The sequence below is a fragment of the Bactrocera tryoni genome, chromosome 5, assembly GCF_016617805.1.
Source record: "Bactrocera tryoni isolate S06 chromosome 5, CSIRO_BtryS06_freeze2, whole genome shotgun sequence".
NCBI classification, from domain to species: Eukaryota; Metazoa; Arthropoda; class Insecta; order Diptera; family Tephritidae; genus Bactrocera; species Bactrocera tryoni.
The window spans coordinates 9,070,304-9,093,063 of NC_052503.1; the positions used below are offsets into that span (position 1 = coordinate 9,070,304).

Here is a 22,760-nt window from a genome sequence, read left to right on the forward strand (position 1 = left end):
AATCTAACGGATATTGTTTGATTGCCCCAATTCAGCAGCGATGCTGCGCAAACCGAGTCAAATTGTACGCTGCGCAGATGTAGCAAGAATATTTCACACGATTTTTGGCTTCTTCGTCTTCTAATTACAAAGTATGAAATTAATTTTCGCTAAAGGCTGTCAATATTTTAATGTTTCGTGGTTCATAAAAGTTGCTTCGTAGTCGTAGAATTGCGGAAACTTAATTAAATTGAAAATTCATGACTCCATATGCAGATTTTGATATACAGCACCGAAAGCAAAAGCCTGCCAAATTGAAGTTCTACAGGGTTTATATAGAATTGATTGTTGTAACCGCCAAGCGATTTGTTTGCTGTATGTTGATGTTATAAAAGTCGGGAACAAGCGGCCGCAGGTAGGCGAATATTTAGTATTAATATAGGATAGTGGAAAAAGTGATGATGTGAAAGATGCACCGCGCTCTGGTCGAAATATCGTTGAAAAATTTGGTGAAATTATGGAAAAGATTGACCAGGATCGTCACATAAGCAGCCATGCTATCGCTAAGGAGCTTAACATTCATCATCAAACGGGTTTGAAGCATTTAAGAAAGACTTGCTACAAAAGGAAGCTCGATGTTTGGGTACCACATGAATTGTCTGTGAAAAATTCAATGGATCGAATTAACATCTGCGATTCTTTGCCGAAACGAAATGAAATCGAACCATTTCTGAAGCGAATGGTAACAGGAGACGAAAAGTGGATCAAATGCGACAATAATGTGTGAAAAAGATCATAGTTCAAGCGTAGTGAAGCTCAACACATGGCCGCAAGCCATGATTGACGCCTCGAAAGGTTATGCTGAGTGTTTGGTGAGATTTGAATGGAATCAGCCTGATCGAATGATAGATTCTACATTTTACTGTCAACAAGTGATGAGATTGAAGCAAGCAATCGAAAAAAACTTCCAGAACTGATCAACAGAAAGGGCTGTGTCTTCCATCAGGATAACGCTATACCAGACACATCTTTTATGACTCGGCAAAAACTAGGAGAGCTTAGCCGGGAAGTTTTGATACCTCCACCATATAGCTGACCTGACCTTGCACCATCGGACTACCATTTGTTTCGGTCAATGCAGAACTCCCTTAATGGAGTAAAGTTGGCTTCAAAAGAAGCCTGTGAAAATTACTTGTCGTAGTTTTTCGCCGAGAAACCCGAAAAGTTTTACACTAGTAGAATAATGTCTAAAGCGGAAAAACGGCAAAAAAATATGTTGAAATTTGATTAGAAATACGAAAAGACTTTTTCGACTACCCAATATTACAGCTGACGCGGCTTCAGCATACTTTCTGCCCTCTGTAAGGCTTCATCGCTCTGCTACGAGCCTTTCGTATGCTAACCATTCTTTCTTCTAGTTGTTGTTGTTCTTGTAGCAATTTCGAGAAATGTTGCCGAGTTGACAGTCCTTGGCCGGTTAAAAATTCGGATCCGTTCCGGTTACTTAAACCTGACTGTTGTGGGAATGGGTTCTTTCTTCAATTTTTATTTTAGTCTAATTACCGGTCAACTTATTCAACACCCATTTAAAATTAAGGGTCAAATTCGAGTTATGCATTGATATTAACTATAATTGCTATTTGTACCTGACATTTGAGTTCAACTGTCAAATCATGCAATCGCAGTGTTAACGGTAAGTGCAATGCTTTCTTTTTCCGTTTCAAAAACTATACTTCTGTGTTACTCTATAAATCGGCCTATGAGTTTGATGGACAAATACACAAACGTGGATTACTCCGATTACAAAAGCGATATCAAATTGACGATTTTATAACCAAACACATTTTTCTACTGCATGCTTTCTTCGTTTTCTTGTTTTTGGTTTATTGCTGCCAATAAACACAGGTAGTTCACGGTGCGATAGGTGTTCGCGTGAACTGCTACTGTATTACTATATTGATATGCGGTTCCACTACGCCGTGCAGCGATATCGATGCCGATCACCGTATTCCGATAGGCTTTGAGCCCAACATTCCACAGTTGAAAAGAAACTGTACCTCTTAAGACAGAGATATGGAGCCAATCAGAGGAAATAGAAATCTTTTGAAGAAAAAAATGTTCAGCTAATAAAGCGCCAATAAAATGGAGATAAAGACAAAGCAACAATGGTGTAATTGGTGCATTCATGGTCCAATATTTATTTATGACACTACTTTGGGTTTGCGCTCTTCCGGTGAATGGGTTGGACACTTTTATGTAAACCAATTAATTCATTTGGTAATCAGAAAAAGAGAGTGTTCAAAGAAAACTTCATGACTGAACACATGAAAATTACAAGCCGGGCGCTCTTATTGGCCACCAGGCGCGTCAGCTTGTATGTGTGCTCAAATGTCATGCATGTATGTATGTACATTCGCAGTAGCAGTGGTGCAGCATTTTATTCGCTTTAAGTGAATTTTTGTTTGCTACGTGCGAATGTTTTGTATTCGGTTATTTATTAGCCATTATCATGTCATGCGTCACAGGCATGCAACAAATACATACGGATGTGAGTATGTGGATGCATGCACCGCTAACGGCGCTAAGTAGCATATTGAGAGTGTGTGGCGAAGTACCAGAATTCCGAAACGGCGACCTTATTTATATCGTCGTAGAGAATTAGGAAAATTTTAGACACTTTATGGCTCAATTAAAATTTTGCAACTGTCAGTGAGTTTTTCCATTCAATTACATGAAGTTATGTCGCTTGATTTATCCCCTTAATTCCCACATTTTCTGTTGATTTGTGGCATTTTTTTAGCGCTTAGCAATTTAGTCAACTCATAAGCATTTTCCGCATAAGAAGCCACAAGCACCGTAAGTGGCGAAAGAAAAAATCTACGATGGTTTTTCTTGTAATTTGTTTGCTGTTTTTTCAACGTCGTCATCATCAACGCGTCCAAAAGCGAATGGGTAACGAGTGATACGCTCATATATTCCCATACCTAGGTGCATAAGCAGCGTGTTTAACGGCATGCTTGGCCAGGTGAACCGAATATGTTGCTTTTCATATACATATGTATGTACATACATACATGGGATCGGATTCAGAAAAGATTTAATTGTATGCAAATGTGCCGGAAAACATTAAGGAGATGGCAAGGGTAGCGAAGGGAAAATTATAAATATGAAGTGAACTGATATATATTTTTATAATGTTAGCTGTTGTATATACTAACTTAGAAGTAACTAGGTTTCGTTAATTTCAATTAATTTGTTTGTCTAAAGCTTCAGCGTCTCTTTCTAGCAGCGCAGATTGAGCAGGCTTACCCTAACTGCTTAGTTTATGATTGAATTTTTCGAGGGTAACGTACCAGCTCGGAGTATATCTTATTACATGATTGAAATACCTATACTTATGTCTGCAGCAGTTCGTCATGTTAGTCATTCACTGTTTTGCTTAGTTGTCAATTCATGAAATAAATTCTACAAGCTTTCCATCACGAACTGAATTCAATTATTCCGACGCATGTTCCAGCTGCTGTATCTAATCCAACTTGTGGTTCATACTTTGCTGCTGCCGCTGCGAATCCGGCTCAGCGGTGTCTATGTCTCTACAAAATAGTGAGCTCAAGGACATTCGAAACATCTGTCAGAGCAAAGCTTCATTTTAATCAACGCACTGAGCAAATACTATGAGCTTATTGTTCTCGGTTAATGTTGCTGAGTCGAACGCGTGTGCGTGCGTGCCATTAATCATCCCAAGAGCCTGGTTCATCTACTTCATTGTTAGAATCAATGTGAGCTGAAATTCGGCGCGGTTTTCATGAGTGTTTCTTCTAAGACTCTACTGCTTTACGTTGACTAATAAGCATTATAAATTTAGTGAATTGCTGTTTTGTTTGTTGATGTTTCCCACATGAAGCATACAGCGGTGCCTTGGTTATGTGGTGTATTTTTGGTTGATAGCGATGACTGATGTGAATTTGTTGGTGCAAATAAGTTATCGCTTTTGTAAGGTGTCGAGTGTGATGAAACTACAATAAGTCATTTGAGATAAAATTCACTTTACTGGTAGAAAATTAAACGTTCCACTGAACAGTATATTAAGCGTTCGACGGGCTGAACTAATTATTCAATATTTGAGTTGAAGTGGATGGCTTGCAGTGTCGAAGTTAAATGTTGATTGATTGAAATACAATTTTAAACACCAAACATACATACATGTATGTATCTCTGCCTACAGCTTTATAGCTTATGGACTAAAATTAGTAGCAATCAATAATCAATATTTCTTAGTCCCAGTACTTAATTAGTTTGATCTCAATTAAGGAGTGTCATTCAAAAGTCGTTTGTTTGAAGTGCTTAATGAGTGTAGGTGTATATAGGGTTTTTCAATAGGGACGCTAGAACAGTAGACCGGTAGGCACAGCAAACGACACCATATTTTTTCTCGTTCTTCTACCATTTCTTTTCAGTAAGGTTTTCCATTTTATCATGGAAAGATATACGATCCCACATTGAGTTAAAATTATTAAAATTTGTTACAGAAATTCGGAGTCAGTGGCCTCAACTGTAAGAGCACTACGTCCAATTCATAGTCGTCATAATCGTGGTGTCAGATCAACAATTCAGCGTCTAGTGGAAAAATTTGAGTCCATAGGCACAGTAAAAATGTTCCAGTGCCAGTGAGACAAAAAGTGGCTAAAAACTGGCTTTAGTGTCGCGGATATTGCTGCCGTAAGCGCAGTAGCGTAGCTACAACTTCGGGCGCCCGGGGCCAAGGATGTTCTGCCGCCCCCCTTTATCTACCTACATACAAGTTTCATGAGGTGGTTCGAACAAAAGTGAATTTTTACAAAATATCTTCGCTATTCAGTATATAAAATTTGGGAACTAGAATTTTTTTTTGGAATTCTCACAATACGGTTTTTGAGGAAATTGATAGTAAATTTACAAGACATCTTATTAAAAGCCATAGAAAAAACCCATTTTATCCCCATATCTTGTACACTTTTGAAACAATTTGCAGGAATTTTTGCCCGAATTGGAGTTTTTAAATACCATTTCGCCGCCCCCAAGACGTTGCGCCTGGGGCGACGGCCCCCTTCGCCCTCCTCTTGCTACGTCACTGCGTAAGCGAATCAGTTGAGGAAGACTTAAATCAGTCTCTCACACGTCGTTCTTAAGCGTTGGGTATCTCTGTGACGTCGTTGTGGCGAATTTTTCGAAAAGATCTTGGCCTACATCCTTACAAGATCTAATTGACGCAAAAACTGAAGCCGCTTGACCACCTGAATCGTCGTACGTTCGTGAATTGGGCTGGGCAACAACTTGAAATGATCTGGATTTTTATCGAAAAATCATCTTCAACGATCAGGCTCATTTCTGGCTGTATGTCTTCGTCAATAAGCAAAACATGCGTTATGGGTCAGGCAGCAATCCACTTGTGCTCCATGAGTCACCATTGCATCCCGAAAAAATTACGGTTTGGTGCGGTTAAGGGGCCGACGGTGTCATTGGGGCGTACTTATTCCGTGATGATCAAGACCCGCACGTTACTGTAAATAGGAATCGCTGCATGATAACCGAATATTTTTGGCCCGAATTGGATGATATGAACTTGGACAATATGTGTTTCTAACAGGTCAGCGCCACAAAGCACACAGCGAATGTCACAATCGATTTATTGATGTTCACGTTTGTTAAACCAAACGCAGTCAATTGGACGCCTCGGTCGTGCGATTTGAGACTAGAGTATTTCTTGTGGGGCTACGTCAAGTCTACGGTCTATGCCAACAAGCCAGCGACGATTGATGAGCTTCGTACGAATGACGAATTATGCTTGAAAACCGTGGAAAATTGGGTTCAGCGTCTGAACTTCTGTTTTATTAAAAAAAAAACTTTTTTAGCGCTCTTAGTGAAAACCCCGTTCTAATTCAATTGACTTAATAAAGGGACGGCCTAAAACGCCAAGAAATTGCGTTGAAATATTTTTAACGGTTCGCTTTTCCAAATATTAAATTAAAGCATTAATCTTCTTCATTATTGTAAAGCTGTGACATGAAATTGACAGTTGTAGTAACTTACATGTTACATAGGGATTTTAAATTATGATTTTTGCGCACCGAAATGTGGGTCAAGTGGTCAAAAGGATAAACTGGAAAGAAATAACTTGCAAATTCATACGCGTCCACTTTTTATTAAATAATTGTTGATATCAGAGGATTAAATTCGATATGCGTATTGCAATTTAATACACTTCAGTCAGATGTTCCGATGGCGATCAGATAATAAACCCGTTAAGTGCAGTGAATGTCATACCCAAACTGGATACTGTTAGTAAATGAGTACAAGAAGTTGTATAAACAACCAAATCGAGTACTGTTTGCATATACTTGTATGTGAGGAAGGTCGTATCTCGAGCGGGATATCATATTAGATTCGCGGATGGATTTTAAAATCTTTATTGGTCACATTATATACTATAACTTTAGCTGAACGTGTGGAGAAAAGTTAAGCTGCAGTTTGAGGAATTAAGGAAGGAAAATCACTACATTTGCATTAATTATGCACTCACTTCGCAAACTTTAGAGAAATTGAATATCTACCAGACTAGTGTGTACTTCGAGCAAAAGAATGTGTGCAGCGTTTAGAAAATCCATTTGAAAAGACATACCACTTTATAGATTTCCACTCTCTGCTTTAAGTACGATTTAGAGCAAGAAATATTTCCGGCATATTGGAGCATGCGAGACGTAGACGACAGAGGATGGCAGAAATAAGTATTATTCTAGCTTAAAACAAATATACAGCATGCGTCTTGGCTCTCTCACCACGGTAAGTAGACTACTCGAGAATTACTATACACATTATAATGTGAAATTCAATACACAATCATTACCAATCGTTGTCACTTTGGACTTAATTGAAGTACAAAGTCTTGCACACAGACGAAGTCAACATTTTTTGGAAACGATAATAGTCCACATGAAACATGCCGGAAAGCATACATCTCAAAAGACAGTTGAGACTTCTGGAGCTAAAGTTAACATAAGCCAATCTATGGCCGCTGGCGTCAGACACAGGTTGCCGAATTGAATTGGAAATTAGCGGAAATCGGCAGCAATAACGCACGCTTACTTAGTGACGAAGAGAAATTATTGTTGATTAATATAATTAAAACCACAAATAGCGAGATAAGAAAACCAAACCAAACAAGCAACAAAAACAATACCTACTAATTACGAATACTACAAGCATTGCGGCGATTTTCTATAGAATGAATTGCAATGAGGAAGTGGCGCAGATGGAGCATGACTAAAGATCATGATCATTATAGCAGAGCGTGCTTTCTGATAATTTTATTTAACAACGTAAATTTGTACATGCGTAGTTAAATACTGGAAATTGATTTCGAATTTGTTAATAATACTATATTTACATACATATATCAAACTTGATTTTAACGTCGCTGAGTAAAATTGAGAAGGGTTCATGAAAAACGCTCGAAACCGTATACTGATTGAGTAATAACTGTAAACCGCTTTCGAAATAGAGTACTTACCATACTCTGAATTTAGTTGTTTGCTTGAACAATTTTGCGGAGCTTATGAATTTTCACGCGGTGGAAATAACAAAAGCGAATGCAAATTTAGATTGTTCTCAGGCGAGTTATGTTAAGTCTTCTCATTAATCTAGATTTTCATTATGTTCACATTAGTTTTGACTATGTCTGGCTTTTAAAAAATATACATATGTATACATATGTATGTACATACTACAAGTATGTGCAGAGAAAATCGTTTTACACGCCAATTAGTTATGTATGTATGTATATATGAACATACAATAAATTTGAAGAAAAACTTTGGGTTTGGCCTACAGCAGAAACTAACACAATGACTGCTTTGAAGGTGTTGAGAACTCAAGAACTCGATTATAAAATAAAAAGAGCCTTAAGTTTTCTCCTCGGCTGAAAACCTTGAGAGTTGCAGAGCTCATTGTTAAAACATATCACATATTCACACACCGGACTGCGAATAAATGCGTTGCGTTTATGCGATACGTTTATGTGATATGGGAGTTTTCCCAAGATCAACCAAATTTTCCATACAAAATTCTTTGGCAAAATTGAAAGATTACGAGTATGCCGATGTATGCGTATGAAATCGCATGCTAAATTTGCGCTGGCCCCTCCAAGCACAAAGCTCACATGTGGTTAGTTACAATCAATTATTGTCGATTTGTATTTGAAAATGAATAAGTCACTTGGAAAAGTTTCACATGCGTGCATGAGGCATGAAACATGGGATATAAAATATAAATGAAACGTTTTTGAAGTTGTTTTGTTGAATTTCCAATACCGATCTCAGTATATACATGTTCATATATGTATGCATATAAAACGATATATGTACATATGTATTTTTTGCCAGAAATTCTATCTTAATATATACATATATATGAACATTTATATAATGAAGGAGTTTTTACAATCCCACAAGTTGTTTTAGTTAAAGCCTAAAAGCTAAAGGAGGGTACAGTAACACCGTGAGTAGACCTTGTCAAAAAGTTGATTCAAATAATAGGTGTAATCAAAGAAAATCACTTAACGGTGCAAATAATCATTGCAACAACTTTACTGAGTGCGTGTATGTGTGTAGTTATTTTATTCCATTTTTTCAAAATAAAATTATCCCTTTCGTTTGATAATGTTGTATTCAGAAACAATGAATAGTTGCAATCATATAATGTACTGCCATTTATTTCCTTAATAAATTCATTTAAGTTTAATTGCCAACCATTATTTTTTGTTGTAATACATACATACATATGTATGCACATAATTCAATGAAACCAAACGATTTTGACGCGAAAGTGCATCAATTGTGGCAGCAATGCACCCGCTGATTTTTCAAATATCAAAGTGCAAAGCGCAAAAACAACAAATAAGTAGATGAGCTCAACAAACCGGATTGGCAACATTGAATAACCGTCGCGACTGTAGCATCCACATTGCAACTGTAGAACAATGCAACTATAAATCTTAAACATTTTATTCAAAATATGTGCACTTACATATAAACATACATATGTATGTATATTGCGCACATGTTGATATGTTAATATAGACCCTGCAGTGAAATGCACTCGTAACGAACAGACACCGTCAATGGTTCGCATGCACTTTTTTGTTGCTCGAAGCATTGGAACTCACTAAAATTATAAGTTGAAATAGGAACATGAAATACATAAGTACATATGTATGTATGTTAATCAGCGTGTACCTCTTGGGTGTTTGGTCATTCCCTTAAGTAGTCAATTAGCTTTATACTAAGCGCAGATAACGCGATAATTGACTCAGCGGACTGTTTAAAACACATTTGATCTGGTGTGACCGTCACTGCCGAATAAGTGGAAACATGTTGCGACTCCTCTATGAGTTCGTGCGATCGTACTGGATATTTTTAATACAATGTGAACTGCTGCATTTGTGACTAAACGGTACTAGGCTGACTAATTCTCTACAGGGAGGGACCTCACGATTATGAAGTTGAATTTGTTTACATACCCATACATACATATGTACATATGTTCCTTCAAAATATTTTCCAGATTTTTTACTTTTAATCACCATTTAGCCTGTATTTATAACAACAGACCAGATGTGTTTAATATACAATTTGACTTCTTCAATGTTACACACACGTCGATTTTCTTCATGCTGCTAGAACGGTGAATACTTATTTCTTTAATTTATTCCGTCATCTCCCTGATACATCCCATATCCTTGGCTTATATATGTAGATACATATATACATACATATGCATGTAAGTACTTACATAGGTTGCGGTACACAAACATGTGATTATGAATGCTATTGAATGCCGGCAATAAAAAATGCAACATTTTTACGTAATCAAACCGCAGCGGATTTCCTCTCCGCTGCAAATTTCCATTATGCATGCTCCTCACGCTGCAACAGCATGTGGCGCCATCTTCGTGATGTATCACGCCAGTGGTGAAAGTGGAATTGAAAATTTGTTTCATGCTAATAAAACGATCAATTATGATAATAGGAAAATAAATAAGGAAAAAATATGAAAACGTACCATTGTTTCTAGCCTCCAACAGCGACGGAAATGGTGACGGAAGAATTATGCAGGCAGATACATGTATGTATGTATTTGTATATAAGCGTACGACTCCATTTACTTAGCAAATTCCCATGCTAAAGTGTCACACACACACACCAGCCGCTACCACCCACTGCAACAGGAAATCATAAACATCGCATCGCAGGGTACACAGCGAGCTTATGGACGTGAAAGTGAAGTGGCGATTTGATAATAACATTAAAATGAAGTAAAAATAAAACAATCTCCACATTCGAACCTAGCGCGCTAGTTCCCAACGATGGCCCGTCGCCCAGCGCACCCGAGCATGACAGATGTGCCCTTTTTCACCTGTTGCCTTGTTTATATTTGGCCGTAAATCAAAATGTTAAAGCAAAACAAAACCAAAACAATAATAAACAAGTTGCTACCGCCGCAAAACAATTTTCTTCGCAGCCTTTGCAAGCTACGTCTCTCGCCAATCATATTCGCTTTTATTTGTGGGCAATTATGTCCACAAATGTTGCAGATACCGAATAATGTGCTGGTAAGTGGCTTACAACTTCCTCCTGTTGGCGCATTGATCTGCCACTTAGACAGCCATGTTACACAGAAAACAGCTGGCGGCCCAGCGTTTATGGATATATTGTAAATTATTTCACAATCTTGTAAATTTGCATACATCCCATTTGCATTTGTGAGTGCACAGTGTATGTTGAAGCCTGTCATGAGCGTCGAAAGTACAATCAAGTCTTGTGGTATTGTGATTATTTATTTAACCCTAGTGCATTTAAATCAAATTACTTGTTATTTTGTTTATTTGTGTATTTATTCCTGCACATCTTATTACAGTTAATGCGTATTAGGTTATACAATGTCAGCATTAAACAGTAACGATTAAAACACTTATATTAGAACCCATTTAAGATTAGCAAGTCCATAAAACTTATTCGATAGTTTACAGTTCCAAAAGTTTTTAATTTAATTATTTTCCACTAAGAATGAGAGTTGTTAAATTAAGGTGTATAATTTATTTTGCGGCTGCCGATTTTTCCTTCGCTTCAGAGGATGCAGTTGTTTTAGTGGCCGAAGCCACTTTGCGCTGTGGCTTGGGTTTAGCTGGTGTTGTTTGTATCTTAGTTTCAGCTTTCACCTCTTTTACTTCCTTCACCTCAGGCGGAGCGGGCTTTACGGTTTGTGGGGCAGCAGCCGGTTCCTCCTTCTTGCCATTTATTTCTTTAGCTTTTGGTTTCTCACTACAATTGTGTATTATGTTACTAAATGTGTAAATGTACAAAATTGTTAATGCAATATCTCTTACCTTTCAATATCAATGTTGAGCACAGATTCATCTTCTTCCTCATCATCACGATCCTCTGGACCGACTTCTCGCAATAAGTCACCCAAGTCTTTATCGACATCTTCCCAAAGCTTATCTTCTCCAACTTCTTCCCCCTCTTCGCCTCCACTTTCATGACCGTTTCCTTCGGCAGCCTCCTTATCCTCCTCCTGTTCAGCATCGTTTTCTTTCTTTATAGAGTCCCTTTTATCATTTTCAATTTCCTCCTTTTCTTCCTTCACCTTAGCCTTTTTAGCTGCCTTTTCTTCTTCCTCTTTATTACGTAAGTACGCCTTGAGATGTGAACGTAGCAAGCAATGCTTTTTAGCATATGATTCTACAGAATCACTTGCGACTGAATAATGGTTGCAAAGCTCGCAAAAGTATGCGTCAACCTTCTTAATAAACGATCCACCAACGGGTTGTCGCTCTTTGCTGTTCTCTTCACCATCTGTACCACCTTCACCTTCATTTAGCAAAGCATCCACATCCATGTCATCTATTTCGTCAATTTCACCCACCGAATCTACGGTTAGGAATTTGTTCAAGTCAATTTCTCTGGTATCCTCATCACTGTTGTCACTGTCCGAATCACGTTTTCGTGCTTTGCGCTGCAATAAAAGTAAAGCAACAATGTTATACAAACATATTGACGACATTGCCTTAAACCGGACTAACCTTTAAGTGCTCCAATGAGCAGCGATGTGTTTCGTAAAGCATTGGGCTCTTAAATGCCAAATGACAAGTTGAGCAATATGGCATCAAGAACTTTTTCATAGTCTTATGGTGCTCGGACAATTGATGTTTAGCCTTCGGTTGGCGGTAATGCAGACGACACAAGTGACAAAACTTGGATTCATACTCCTCTTTCGAGTTCTCCTCGATTTCTCTTTGTGCCGCACGTTGGCGAGCACGCAGGCGTAACAAATGTGCCTTCTGACGAAGTGAGATTTGTCGGATCGCATTCTTGTGAACCCGAGAATACAAGTGTTGTTGATAGTCCTGGGAAGCATAGATAAAACTTTAGCACTTTGCGAAAGTGAAAGTGAAGTTATAAGCACACCTATTCTTAACGTCAAAGAAAACTGATTTGTGTGTGATTTGCCGTTAAGCAAACTTATGGCATACATAGTTATATAGCTTTGATTATAACCATTTTTATTAAGTATTGCAATGGAACTTACCGGATATGTGAAACAGCCTGTATGACAGTGAATGCACGTCAGATTGACCCTTGAGCCTGTGTTGCGTGATTTGTTATAGTCATCACGGCGTGATGTGTGTGATTTCTTATCTTTCTTCTCTGATTCATCGTCGCTATGATCGTCCTTCTTTCGTTTCTCTTTGCTATCCTTACTTTTTTCCTTATCCTTCTTCGAGGATGAACTCTTTTTGGTTTTATCCTTTTTGTGATCATCGTCTTCCTTCTCCTTCTCTTTTTTCTTACCTTCTTTCTTTACCTCTTTTTCACCACTCTCTTTATCTGGATCAGTAGCTGCATCACCTGTTGCACCTTCAACTTCACCATCACCTCCTTCCTCTTCATCATCATCTTCTTCATCCTTATGATCATCAGTTTCTGCTGATGAATCCTCACCCTTTTTACTTTTCTTCGCCGATTTAGATCCCTCATCACCCTCTACATCATCATCATCTTCGTCAGCATCACCGTCACCTGCTTTCTCGGTGTCATCTCCTTTTTCTGAAGACTTGCCGCGCTTACTGCTGCTGCGCTTCGATGTCTTTTTCTTTGTCTCGGTGTCACTCTTGCTATCGTCCTTGTCGCTATCGTTGTCTTTATCATTATCTTCTTCGTCATCTGATGAATCACCCTTCTTGGAACGACGTGGGCTCTTCGAACGACGCACTATCCTACGACGACGTAATGAGCTAATTTATGTAGCGCAAACGCAAAAGTGGTATATTAATTGGTGAACAAAATTATTTTGTACTTGCTGATGCTAAAGTATTTTTTATTTGTCAAAAGTGCTTCGAGTGGAAAAAGTCAATCAGCTGTTTTGATTTTACAGTATGGGGTCGTATATAAATGCATCAGACACACATGATTCTCGTTTTTAAATCACATCTTTCTTATCATTGCATCTTTGGATAATATGTAAAAATTTTCAAAGAGCAATGAACTCATCAGTTTTGCTTAGGAATACAATTAAACCCAGTGTTTCAAAATAAATAACATCTTTACTACAGGTCCTTATAATTTATGCGATGGAAACGTAGATATGTTTATCAAACTATATAATGCTTGTTTGAAAAGTATAAATTCTGAATACAATGAGATTACAACCAAACCCAAATCACTTAAGCTCAATATATTCTGCTTGGTTTGTTTTAATGTTTCCATAGACGGTTCAACAAATAATTAGTCCTTTTAATCAGCTTCAAGACATTTTCACAAAACTCAACAATTAACTCAAGTCAACTCAAATGCAATTTTTATGCAGTTTTCTGTATTTTAATTACCTTGTGAGGCGCTGTATCTTTAATACACGCGCGCGATCTTTCTGTTGTGCATACAGCAGCTTTCGTCGCATAATACGCAAATCGTTTGAATCATTCCGGTTATTGCGAATGATGCGCACACCGCCCCTTAATATAGTGGTGCGCATCCCACCACGATGATATGAGGACATATTTCCACGAGCTCTTGAAACGTAACCAGTGCGTATTGGACGCTTTTGTATGCCCATTGGAGACCGGTGGCGGCTGGTATTAGCAGTGGAGTCATCTCGATCGTTGCGTGAGTTTGTCCCACGATACGAATTGCTTGTTGTATTTGCTCCACCAGTATTACGGTAGTTAGAGGTCGATGCTGTCGAAACCATTGGTGGGGGAGGGGGCGGTGGTGTTCGATTTCCACGTCCAGTTGAAGAGTTGCGTCTATAATCCTGTTGACGATGATGAGGATGGTTTTTGTTTTATGTATTCTTAAAGATTTAACTATACACGAGTTTGAGCATTTATACTCTGTCAATTTAGTTTTTAGATTTGTGTGGTTTTAACATGAGTTTTATTTGATATTGTTTAGGAATTGGGTAAGTAAAAGGGGAGGTTTTCACTGCAGCATAAGCAAATCTCCTAAAAAGCTCATCAAAACAATAATGTACATATTATCGTTATAGAATCGTTGCTACCACCTTCAGACTGTTTTGTACTATCAATATCAATTTGCAATATGCGATGCATTGGAACAGCAGGGTGCATCGTAGGAATTTATTTATTTCACTGGATGATCATAGCTCTAATTAAATTTACACATAACATTTAATGTTATTTAACTTTCAATATAAGCATACTTTAGTGGATGGCGTGTTTTTTGGCCTCAATTAAATTCATTCGACGATCACATTGGCGACGTTGCTCTATAATCATTACGTGCGACCAAGAGCCTTATCATTGCCATAGTATTTTAGGTCGAAACGTGTCAACTCTGCCACACAGCAAGTGCAGAGTGTCTCTTTGTACGTACTCTGTCCGCTTTGGTGACAAAGTTATAAATTTCTCAATCAATTGTTGCAAATGGCTTACTTTTTTGTTTTCACGTCTTTCAAAATTCGACCTTTCTAAATATATTTCTATTCGTGCATAAATATACATAAAATATCAATGTTAATTGTTACGATTACTCAGATTCGAGGGAATATTTTGAACTCCCTTATGAATTAATATATTATATGTCTGAACAATAAATAAAATGTGTACTTACATCTTGTCTCGAACGTTTTCTGTCATCAGTGCGATCTCGCGATGTATCCTGCAAAATCAGTAATTATAGTGTTACATGTGTATATGACATCACATTATAATTTTAGTATTGCTTATGACTTTAATTTCTACAATATTTTTATAGTGTCTACTTACGCGATAATTTCTCTTATGAGCAGAATCATGACGGCTTCCGCCAACAGAACTATTATTGAAGCGATCCCTTGAGCGGTCATAGTGTCCAGCGCTACCGCTTGCACCAGAGTTATAATTGTTATAACGAGAATTGCCACTGCTATTATAGTTGTGATTATATCCATCACGACCTCCAGATCTGCCGCCAGAATTTTGCATACGTCCATAATTATTGCTACGGTAATTGTTACCACCACGACTTGAGCCGGAGCCCCGGGAACCATATCCACGTCCACCTCGCATGTTGAAATGACTAAATTCGAAAATTTCGATTATTTGCAAAATTTCATGTATGTATACATATTCTCTATCATGTATAGGTACAGTTTTATAGATAACGTGCACCCCTTAGCAAATGAACCGGCTTAGCAAAATGAAAAAATCAATGGCACGAGGTACTAAAAAATACTTCCCGCATATCTTGCATAATGTGTACTTACTTCTGCCTCTGATTTCTTGATTTACTTGAGTAAATTGATTTTGCTGTTTTTGTGAATTTTCAGCACTTATTTATTATTAAGAGCCGCACAATTATTTCTTTATTCACACCTCTTCACAAGCAGAAACTTTTTTCACAATGGCGTCAGAAAAATTTAGCGAAGTAGAAGGAAAAGACGGGTGCTGCCAACTTCGTGTCTAAATTTATCGATAAGTACTAACAAACCATAAAGTGGTGCCATTTTTGGTGCGCCACCTATGGTGTCAGTACGAAAATAATGGGCATGTGTAGAGGTATAAATAAAAAATGTTAATTAAATTATCAGAATAATTATTTTATTAGTATTTTTTATACAAAGCAGGAATTAGTGTTGAATAGAAAAACAAAAAGAACATTATTTAAGTCTCTTTTCGTAAATCACACAAACAAATCTTTAAGATTGTATGTACATAAATTTGATAATAACCGTTATATTTAGATTAGATTTATCGATGAGGAATGCACCGCGACCTTAGGTCTATTGTGCCCTCTCCTAAATCACAAAGACTCACTTAGCCCCAGCACATTGATGAAGTCCAATATTTTTCCGGGTGCTAGTGAGGCGATGCGATCCCTGTCAGGAAACATGGATCCAAGGGCCTTAATCCTGCGTCTACAGACTGCTGTGCAGTCGATCAGCAGGTGTTCCGGTGTTTCAGGCTCCCTGTCGCAGAACCGGCAGTTAGTGCAAGAAGATAGGCCCATGTTATACAAATGCCTATTTAGCTTGCAGTGGCCAGTATAAAATGCGACCAGGGGAGGTTAATTACAACTTTGAACCTGCTCAAGTTGTACCCTCCCATTAGCAACTTGGCATGCCGCATGTCGCGTGTTCGTAGCCAATGCTCTTTCCTGCCCACTCCTTCTTCTATATGGAGTAACTCCTTTATGGTATGGGGACCCACCCTAGTAAAGGGTTCGGGACCTACCATTTTGGTGGAGGCTGCGGAGCGGGCAAGCTCATCTGCCAGTTCGTTACCGGCTATTCTTCTGTGACCCGGCACCCAGATTAGGTGCACCTGATCAACGTACTATTCCTCAGTAACAGCTCAAGGGTGGAGTCGTTCCACTCATAGTAATGACAAGCATTGCGAAACGTCCTAGTCAGAGCCCGTTCACATGAGAAAACTTTTGTTGCATCAATCGGTAGTTTGTACGATAGGGAGCGACGAGGTAAAGGCACTGAGTTGCTCGTGTTCGGGTAACGGGTTTTATATTCTGGTTCGTAACCTTTATTGTAAGTGTTAGGGTACGGCGTCGATGAAGCATATAAAAATTTGTTTAAATAAAATTAAATGAAATGCAGAAAATTGGCGGACTCGAGTTACACACCTCTTTGAACGGAGTGGGCAATATAAAAAGGAAAGTTAATGATCAATAAATAATTCTTATTTAAGCCCCGACTTATAGTTAGAAAGGAAATGTGTAAGGGTATACAGAAAGAATGAAAAAATTATAAAATAAAATTATATTACTCCATGTTATATTATAATATTACACATCAAAGTACTCCCAAACGAAGCTTATATACTTGCCTACTATCCTAACATAGCGCTCTTGCTCGTAGCCCTTCAGAAGGCGTGTGCATGCAGTATATATACAGTTAGTGTGCAAAAGACGAGGCTTATTCAACTATTAGACCTGGTCACATACATATATTGTAGTATACCCTACACATTGACATATTATTGTTCAACAATTATTCAAAGTCTTTGTTCGGGTGAAGCCCAGAATATACTTAACCCGAAGCTTTAAACGATTTGAGCCTTACAACTTTGCAGGCGAAAGTAGTGAAAGAGTTAAGTGCTGAAATTACCCATTTAACATTTACGCATTTGCTAACGTTACAGCACATACTTACGCTCACACATAATGAGAGATAGAAAACCTAGAATGCAGCAGTAGTCAGAGAAGAAACCTTACTAAGTGCTCATGACTTATGTAAATACACATGTTCCTGACTGCGTATGGATGTAGTGAACTGCCACGTAATTCATACGGTATTTTTGAAAACGAATCGGAAGGTAACGTTTGCTGGCGAACTATCTACAAACACGTACATACATATGTATGTATGTACATATGTAGATTAAACAGTGAGAAGTCCCTTAATCGGAGACACGAATGATAAAAAACAAGAGAGAGTGGTTATATGAAGAAGTGGGACGCATTTCAGTTATGCCGGTTTAACTTGAAATATTAGATTACCTTTAGTTAAAACATTTGTCTCAAAGGCTTTGTTGGTGGAAAGGCGATATCTTCGCTATTCAAATGCATTCACGAACGATTGTGCAAGCCCATACGAGTACTACGACGAGTTTTTACTTAGCAAAGTTAATGCATTTTATGTACCCATGTTGTTGTTGTTGTTGCAATTACGCCATAATACCTCTAATTCGTCAGCATTGCTTTTTGAAGCGAGCGTAGAGAGTGTGTACAAACATGGTACTTAAATTTTGGATCACATAAAGAAGTCTGTCCCCATTTCTTTGTTGAAGGAAAATACCTAAGAGGGCTAGTTTTTGAGGCGAATGTCTGTATTTTTCACTTTGGCTTGCTTCTCCGCCTGTTCTCTCGATTTTCGTACCCATTAGTCACACCTTAAGTTTATGCTATTAGTTTGTTAGTCTTAGTTAATTTGAATTAGAACAAAACGGTTGGTGATTCTGAGAGTGTACGACTCGCATGAAAGTCTGCAGTGTTTTCGCCTTTGCCTCTTACTCGGTCGATTGCGAATCTTTTAATGCTTTGGTTGAACACACCAGCATATCACGGTATAAGAGTGTTGGTGCAGACAAAGGTCAGGGCTGCCAACGGCTACCAGCTCTGCTGTTAGCTCCGCTTGATGCTTCTCTCTCCTGTAAAAATACGCTGCATTTTATGTTGTTTTTGTTTGTTTCGAAATTTAACTGAATTAGCAGCTTCTCTGATTCATCGTAATCATCATCAAAACTACTACGTCAGTTTGGTAACGGCACCGAGAGCGCTAAAAAGTAGAGCAAAGCTAGCAAGCAGACGTCTCCTTTTTTGTATCTTTTTAAAACTTTTTTTACATAATATGTGTGGTTGTATAATTTGAAATGAAGCTCTTTGACAACTCGATTAATAAATGGACTAACATTTTAACAAAATATTTATTTTGCCATGTTTACCTTCGACGCCCGAATTTCTCTTATATCCATAGTAGTAAGCCGGTATGCCGCTCACTGGTGCTGCTTTAGCCGCTCGATCATAATTGCTAAGGCACACAGCGTCGTTCGCAGGTCGGCGTTCGGCGGCTTGACATCTCAATTTGTTGCAGGTCGGTTCCAAGTGAGGTTATCACTACGCGGCTTAACGGGAAAAAGTTAGTGCATTCAAAATTTTTAACAATTAATATGCATTTTGTTATTTATTTCCTTGGAATTGCACTGTTGAATGCTGAATTGTTCTCCGCCAAATTGAGTCCAATACAGAGCGGCGCAAATCTGACCGAGTTTGTGAACTTACGTCGTCAAAAGCGCACTTTAATATTCGAAGGAAGCGGGCTGGTCAAGGTACTGGAATGCAAATGTAAAACAAAATGTTACAGCACAACTTTGCTTTAGACAAGTTAGTGACTAATAGTAAGGACCACCGTGTGCAGTATTCCTTAGCACTCGAAACGGGGAACTTGTTGCGAAGTGAAATCATACGACCTGATTATTGCTTGTTTGAGCAACGAGATCTTTTACTCCAGAGCCGTCTGAAGCATTATTGTTTAATTTACCGTAAATCTATAATTGAGCCAGGACCTCAAGAATCTCGAAATGCAGTTAAATTGTTCCAAGTCTTCGCCATTAGTTATATATAGATACCGAATCCAAAAAGCTTCTTACCTTTTCGTGGTTAGTGACAAACACTTATTTAAAAATTTCGGATATCTTGTGAGGGAATACAATTTGTGAAGCAACTGCAAGTGACATGGATTCTCTTTTTAACCCAATGAGGATTGATGAGGGCTCACAAAAATTCAAAATAAACTAAACTTCTTTAACTCACAACTAATTTCAGATAGACGCCGGTGCAATAGCTACTGTAAACGTGGATGAGCCAATCGCTTGGCGTTCGATAGTTTCTATAAATAATATTCAAGGTGGCTTCTATCCTTTACCAGCGGTGCCCACCTATCCATGGGATAAATGGGAGGATACTTTTGCACGTTCCATGAAACACTTTCAAGAGCTGGCTGATTTCGAGACAGATGATTCTCGCTTATTTATCTACACTTTATTGGAAGTCCTGATGGAGCGTCAGCATGGTAATGGACATCAATGCTTGCTGCGTTCCATTTGCCAAAATGCACAAGTAGACGAACATGTTGGCATGTTTTCCGAGATAATGGATGTGGTTTTAAGGTGAGATTATTGAAAATTGGGACCTTCATTTCTTCTATTTATTTATTTATTTTTAATATTTTTGCAGACCTGGAAAGGAAAGTATCGCCGTTGCTTACACGGATGCCTTTGTGGCTGGTAAAGCGAACGCCGACTGCATGCGTTTATACTCCGAATGCCGAGTGCCTTCGAACTATTTGGATCAGTACTTGGACTACGTTTAAAAAAGAACGCATACCATGCAGATTATTATTGTCACTTTAATTTTATTGTAATTTTTGTAATTATCTTAAATAAGAATTATTTCAATTCAAGAACTGCATTTGCAAGAACTTTTTCATGTCAGAAATATTAAGTAATGCTATTATTTTAATTTTTGAGGGTTTTAATTGCGTTTGCTTAGAGCAGTATTTCTTCAAGTTCATTTTCGTCTACAAGATCTTATACATACATACATACATATATACTTATGAATATATATTTTAAAATTCGTTTGATGTTTTGTTTCACAAAAATCTAGAACAACTGTACCGACTTTTTCGTAACTTTGTCATGAGATTCTAGATGCTCTTCTCAATGACTTAAAGAAAGCAATATTTTTTACAGGAAAAATAATAGAGCTTTGAAACTAAGTTAAACGCCACTAACAAGAAGGATCTAGTTCGCCGGGACTTCAAGAACAGAACTGTTTTCCGCAATGAATCTTCAAACCAAAAGGAGTTTCGGAAAAAAGAATAAGCGGAAAGAGAAAGGAACAAATTGCAAACTACCGGTCTCCGCTAAGCAAACTTAGGAGACATTTGTGCTATGCTTTGAGCATATAAGTATGTTCAGGGTATCTTCAGATTGCTTACAGTTCGGGATTGAACCTTACACAACCTTGTACTTACATTGGTTATGTTACTGTTACATATGTACTTATGTTACTGATTTTTTTTTTAAATTTTTTCATTATTATTGAGAGAACACTTCGGTGATGAGATAATTTTACGTTTTGGGCCAGGCGATTGGCCACTAAGATCATTTGACCGTTAGATCTTTTTCTGGGGATATATAAAGTCTAAAGACTATGCCGACAATCCCACTTCGATTTAGCCCTTGGAGTAAAACATCACGCGCCTCATTCGCCAGTTACCAAAAAGTGAAGCTGACTGAAAATCCTCTGGCTGCAAGCCAAGGATCGTTAGGTGGTTCTATACCATGATCGTGCGAACGATAATCCCGTATGAAGCGATGGTCTGGGCATCAAAAGCTTCAAAGACTTCGGTAGCGCCTAACTATTGAAGCTGCAACTATTCGCATGTATGTATCTGCATGTCGGGTCCGACGCAGCACTTGAAGTCATGCTTAAGTTTACACCACTTCATGTAGAGAAGGGTGTGGCAGAGGTAAGGTAATCTCGTCCCAGTGAATGAAAGAGTTAAGAGTTAAGGACAGCATTACCAATAGGGTTAACTTCACCAAGAACTTTAAGGTTACCTTTAGCTGCAATCCTGAGTGGAATGATTCCACACTCGAGCTACGGTTTAGGGAGAGTACAATTAAGTGGTACACTGACGGCTCGAAAACGTAGGAGGGAATCGGTGCAGGAGTCGCACGACCACGCATCAAACTCTCCATATCTATGGAGTGCATAAGTCGGTGCATAGAGATAAACCTTCAACGCAACGAACGTAAAACCATACTTAGCGATAGTCAAGCGACACTTAAAGCAATCTCCTCCTATGCGATCAAATCGTTACTTATGCAGGAGAGTAGAAAACGGCCTCATCAGGTTTGAATATGCAATCGACCTTCTTAGGAAAAAACTCAGACTACTGGTCGCACTTCACACTGGCCACAGCAAGCAGAAAAAGCACTTACACAACATGGCCTTAGCTTCTTGCGTGTAGGCGCAGGGTTAAGGCCCTTGGATCCATGTTTCCAAATAGGGATCACATCGCTTCGCTAACACCCAGCAGCATGTTGGACTTTATCAATATGCTGGCGCTAGGTGAGTCTTTGTGATTGAGAAGAGGGCACAATAGACCTACATATCATATGATATAGGTTTATTATGATAGACCTAAGGTCGCGGTGCATTCCTCGTTTATCAATCAATCAATAGTTGAAATGCTCGAACGAGTCATCGAAAATTGAATTCAACGGATGAACCATCTGAAACGTAACCACGGCCAACATTTGAAAGAGATATTCTTCAAAAAATAAATGCCAAAGAATGTTAATTCGAATGATAATAAAGATTCTCCATTAAATTTAAAATTTTTGTGCTTTTTCTTTAAAAAAGTAGGGAATCTCGAATCGGATTACCCTTTATGAAAAATGAGTAATTCAGTGAAAAAATTCTACTTTGTATTATTCAACTTTTAAACTGTTCTTGTATGAGCTCTTGCATAATTTTGCGGTACTTATCATTATGATAGCTTACATTCTAATGCGAAGAAGATAATACTATTACATATGTATAACTAAATTTGCCGCTCTAAGAACTTCACAACAATGTCTAAATGACTTCAAATTAGCAAATTAGTTCAACTAGACTGTATACGATCGCCTGCCAAAACAAACTTTTTTCTTAGGTATTAAATCTTTG

The 22,760-nt window shown here is 38.1% G+C and overlaps 2 protein-coding genes across 4 annotated transcripts; one reads left to right on the forward strand and one right to left on the reverse strand.

The window, feature by feature from the left end:
- Positions 1 to 10,866: 10,866 nt before the first annotated feature.
- LOC120776861 (glutamic acid-rich protein) lies at positions 10,867 to 15,930 on the reverse strand. Of its 2 annotated transcripts, XM_040107905.1 has the most exons (8): positions 15,775 to 15,930; positions 15,296 to 15,587; positions 15,141 to 15,188; positions 13,898 to 14,322; positions 12,601 to 13,306; positions 12,095 to 12,418; positions 11,399 to 12,027; positions 11,108 to 11,333 (listed from the first exon to the last, which is right to left on the reverse strand). In XM_040107905.1, the coding sequence occupies exons 2-8, from the start codon at positions 15,575 to 15,577 to the stop codon at positions 11,108 to 11,110; spliced, it is 2,640 nt and encodes an 879-aa protein (XP_039963839.1). In that variant the 5' UTR covers positions 15,578 to 15,587; positions 15,775 to 15,930. The 2 variants fall into 2 exon arrangements, with proteins under 2 accessions (XP_039963840.1, XP_039963839.1); XM_040107906.1 differs by lacking the exon at positions 15,775 to 15,930 and having other exon boundaries at positions 10,867 to 11,333; positions 15,296 to 15,577.
- A 3,259-nt stretch (positions 15,931 to 19,189) lies between these two features.
- Positions 19,190 to 20,484, forward strand: LOC120778186. Of its 2 annotated transcripts, none has more exons than XM_040109922.1 (3): positions 19,190 to 19,348; positions 19,845 to 20,188; positions 20,256 to 20,484. In XM_040109922.1, the coding sequence occupies exons 1-3, from the start codon at positions 19,190 to 19,192 to the stop codon at positions 20,389 to 20,391; spliced, it is 639 nt and encodes a 212-aa protein (XP_039965856.1). In that variant the 3' UTR covers positions 20,392 to 20,484. The 2 variants fall into 2 exon arrangements, with proteins under 2 accessions (XP_039965856.1, XP_039965857.1); XM_040109923.1 differs by lacking the exon at positions 19,190 to 19,348 and adding an exon at positions 19,549 to 19,678.
- Positions 20,485 to 22,760: the final 2,276 nt, after the last annotated feature.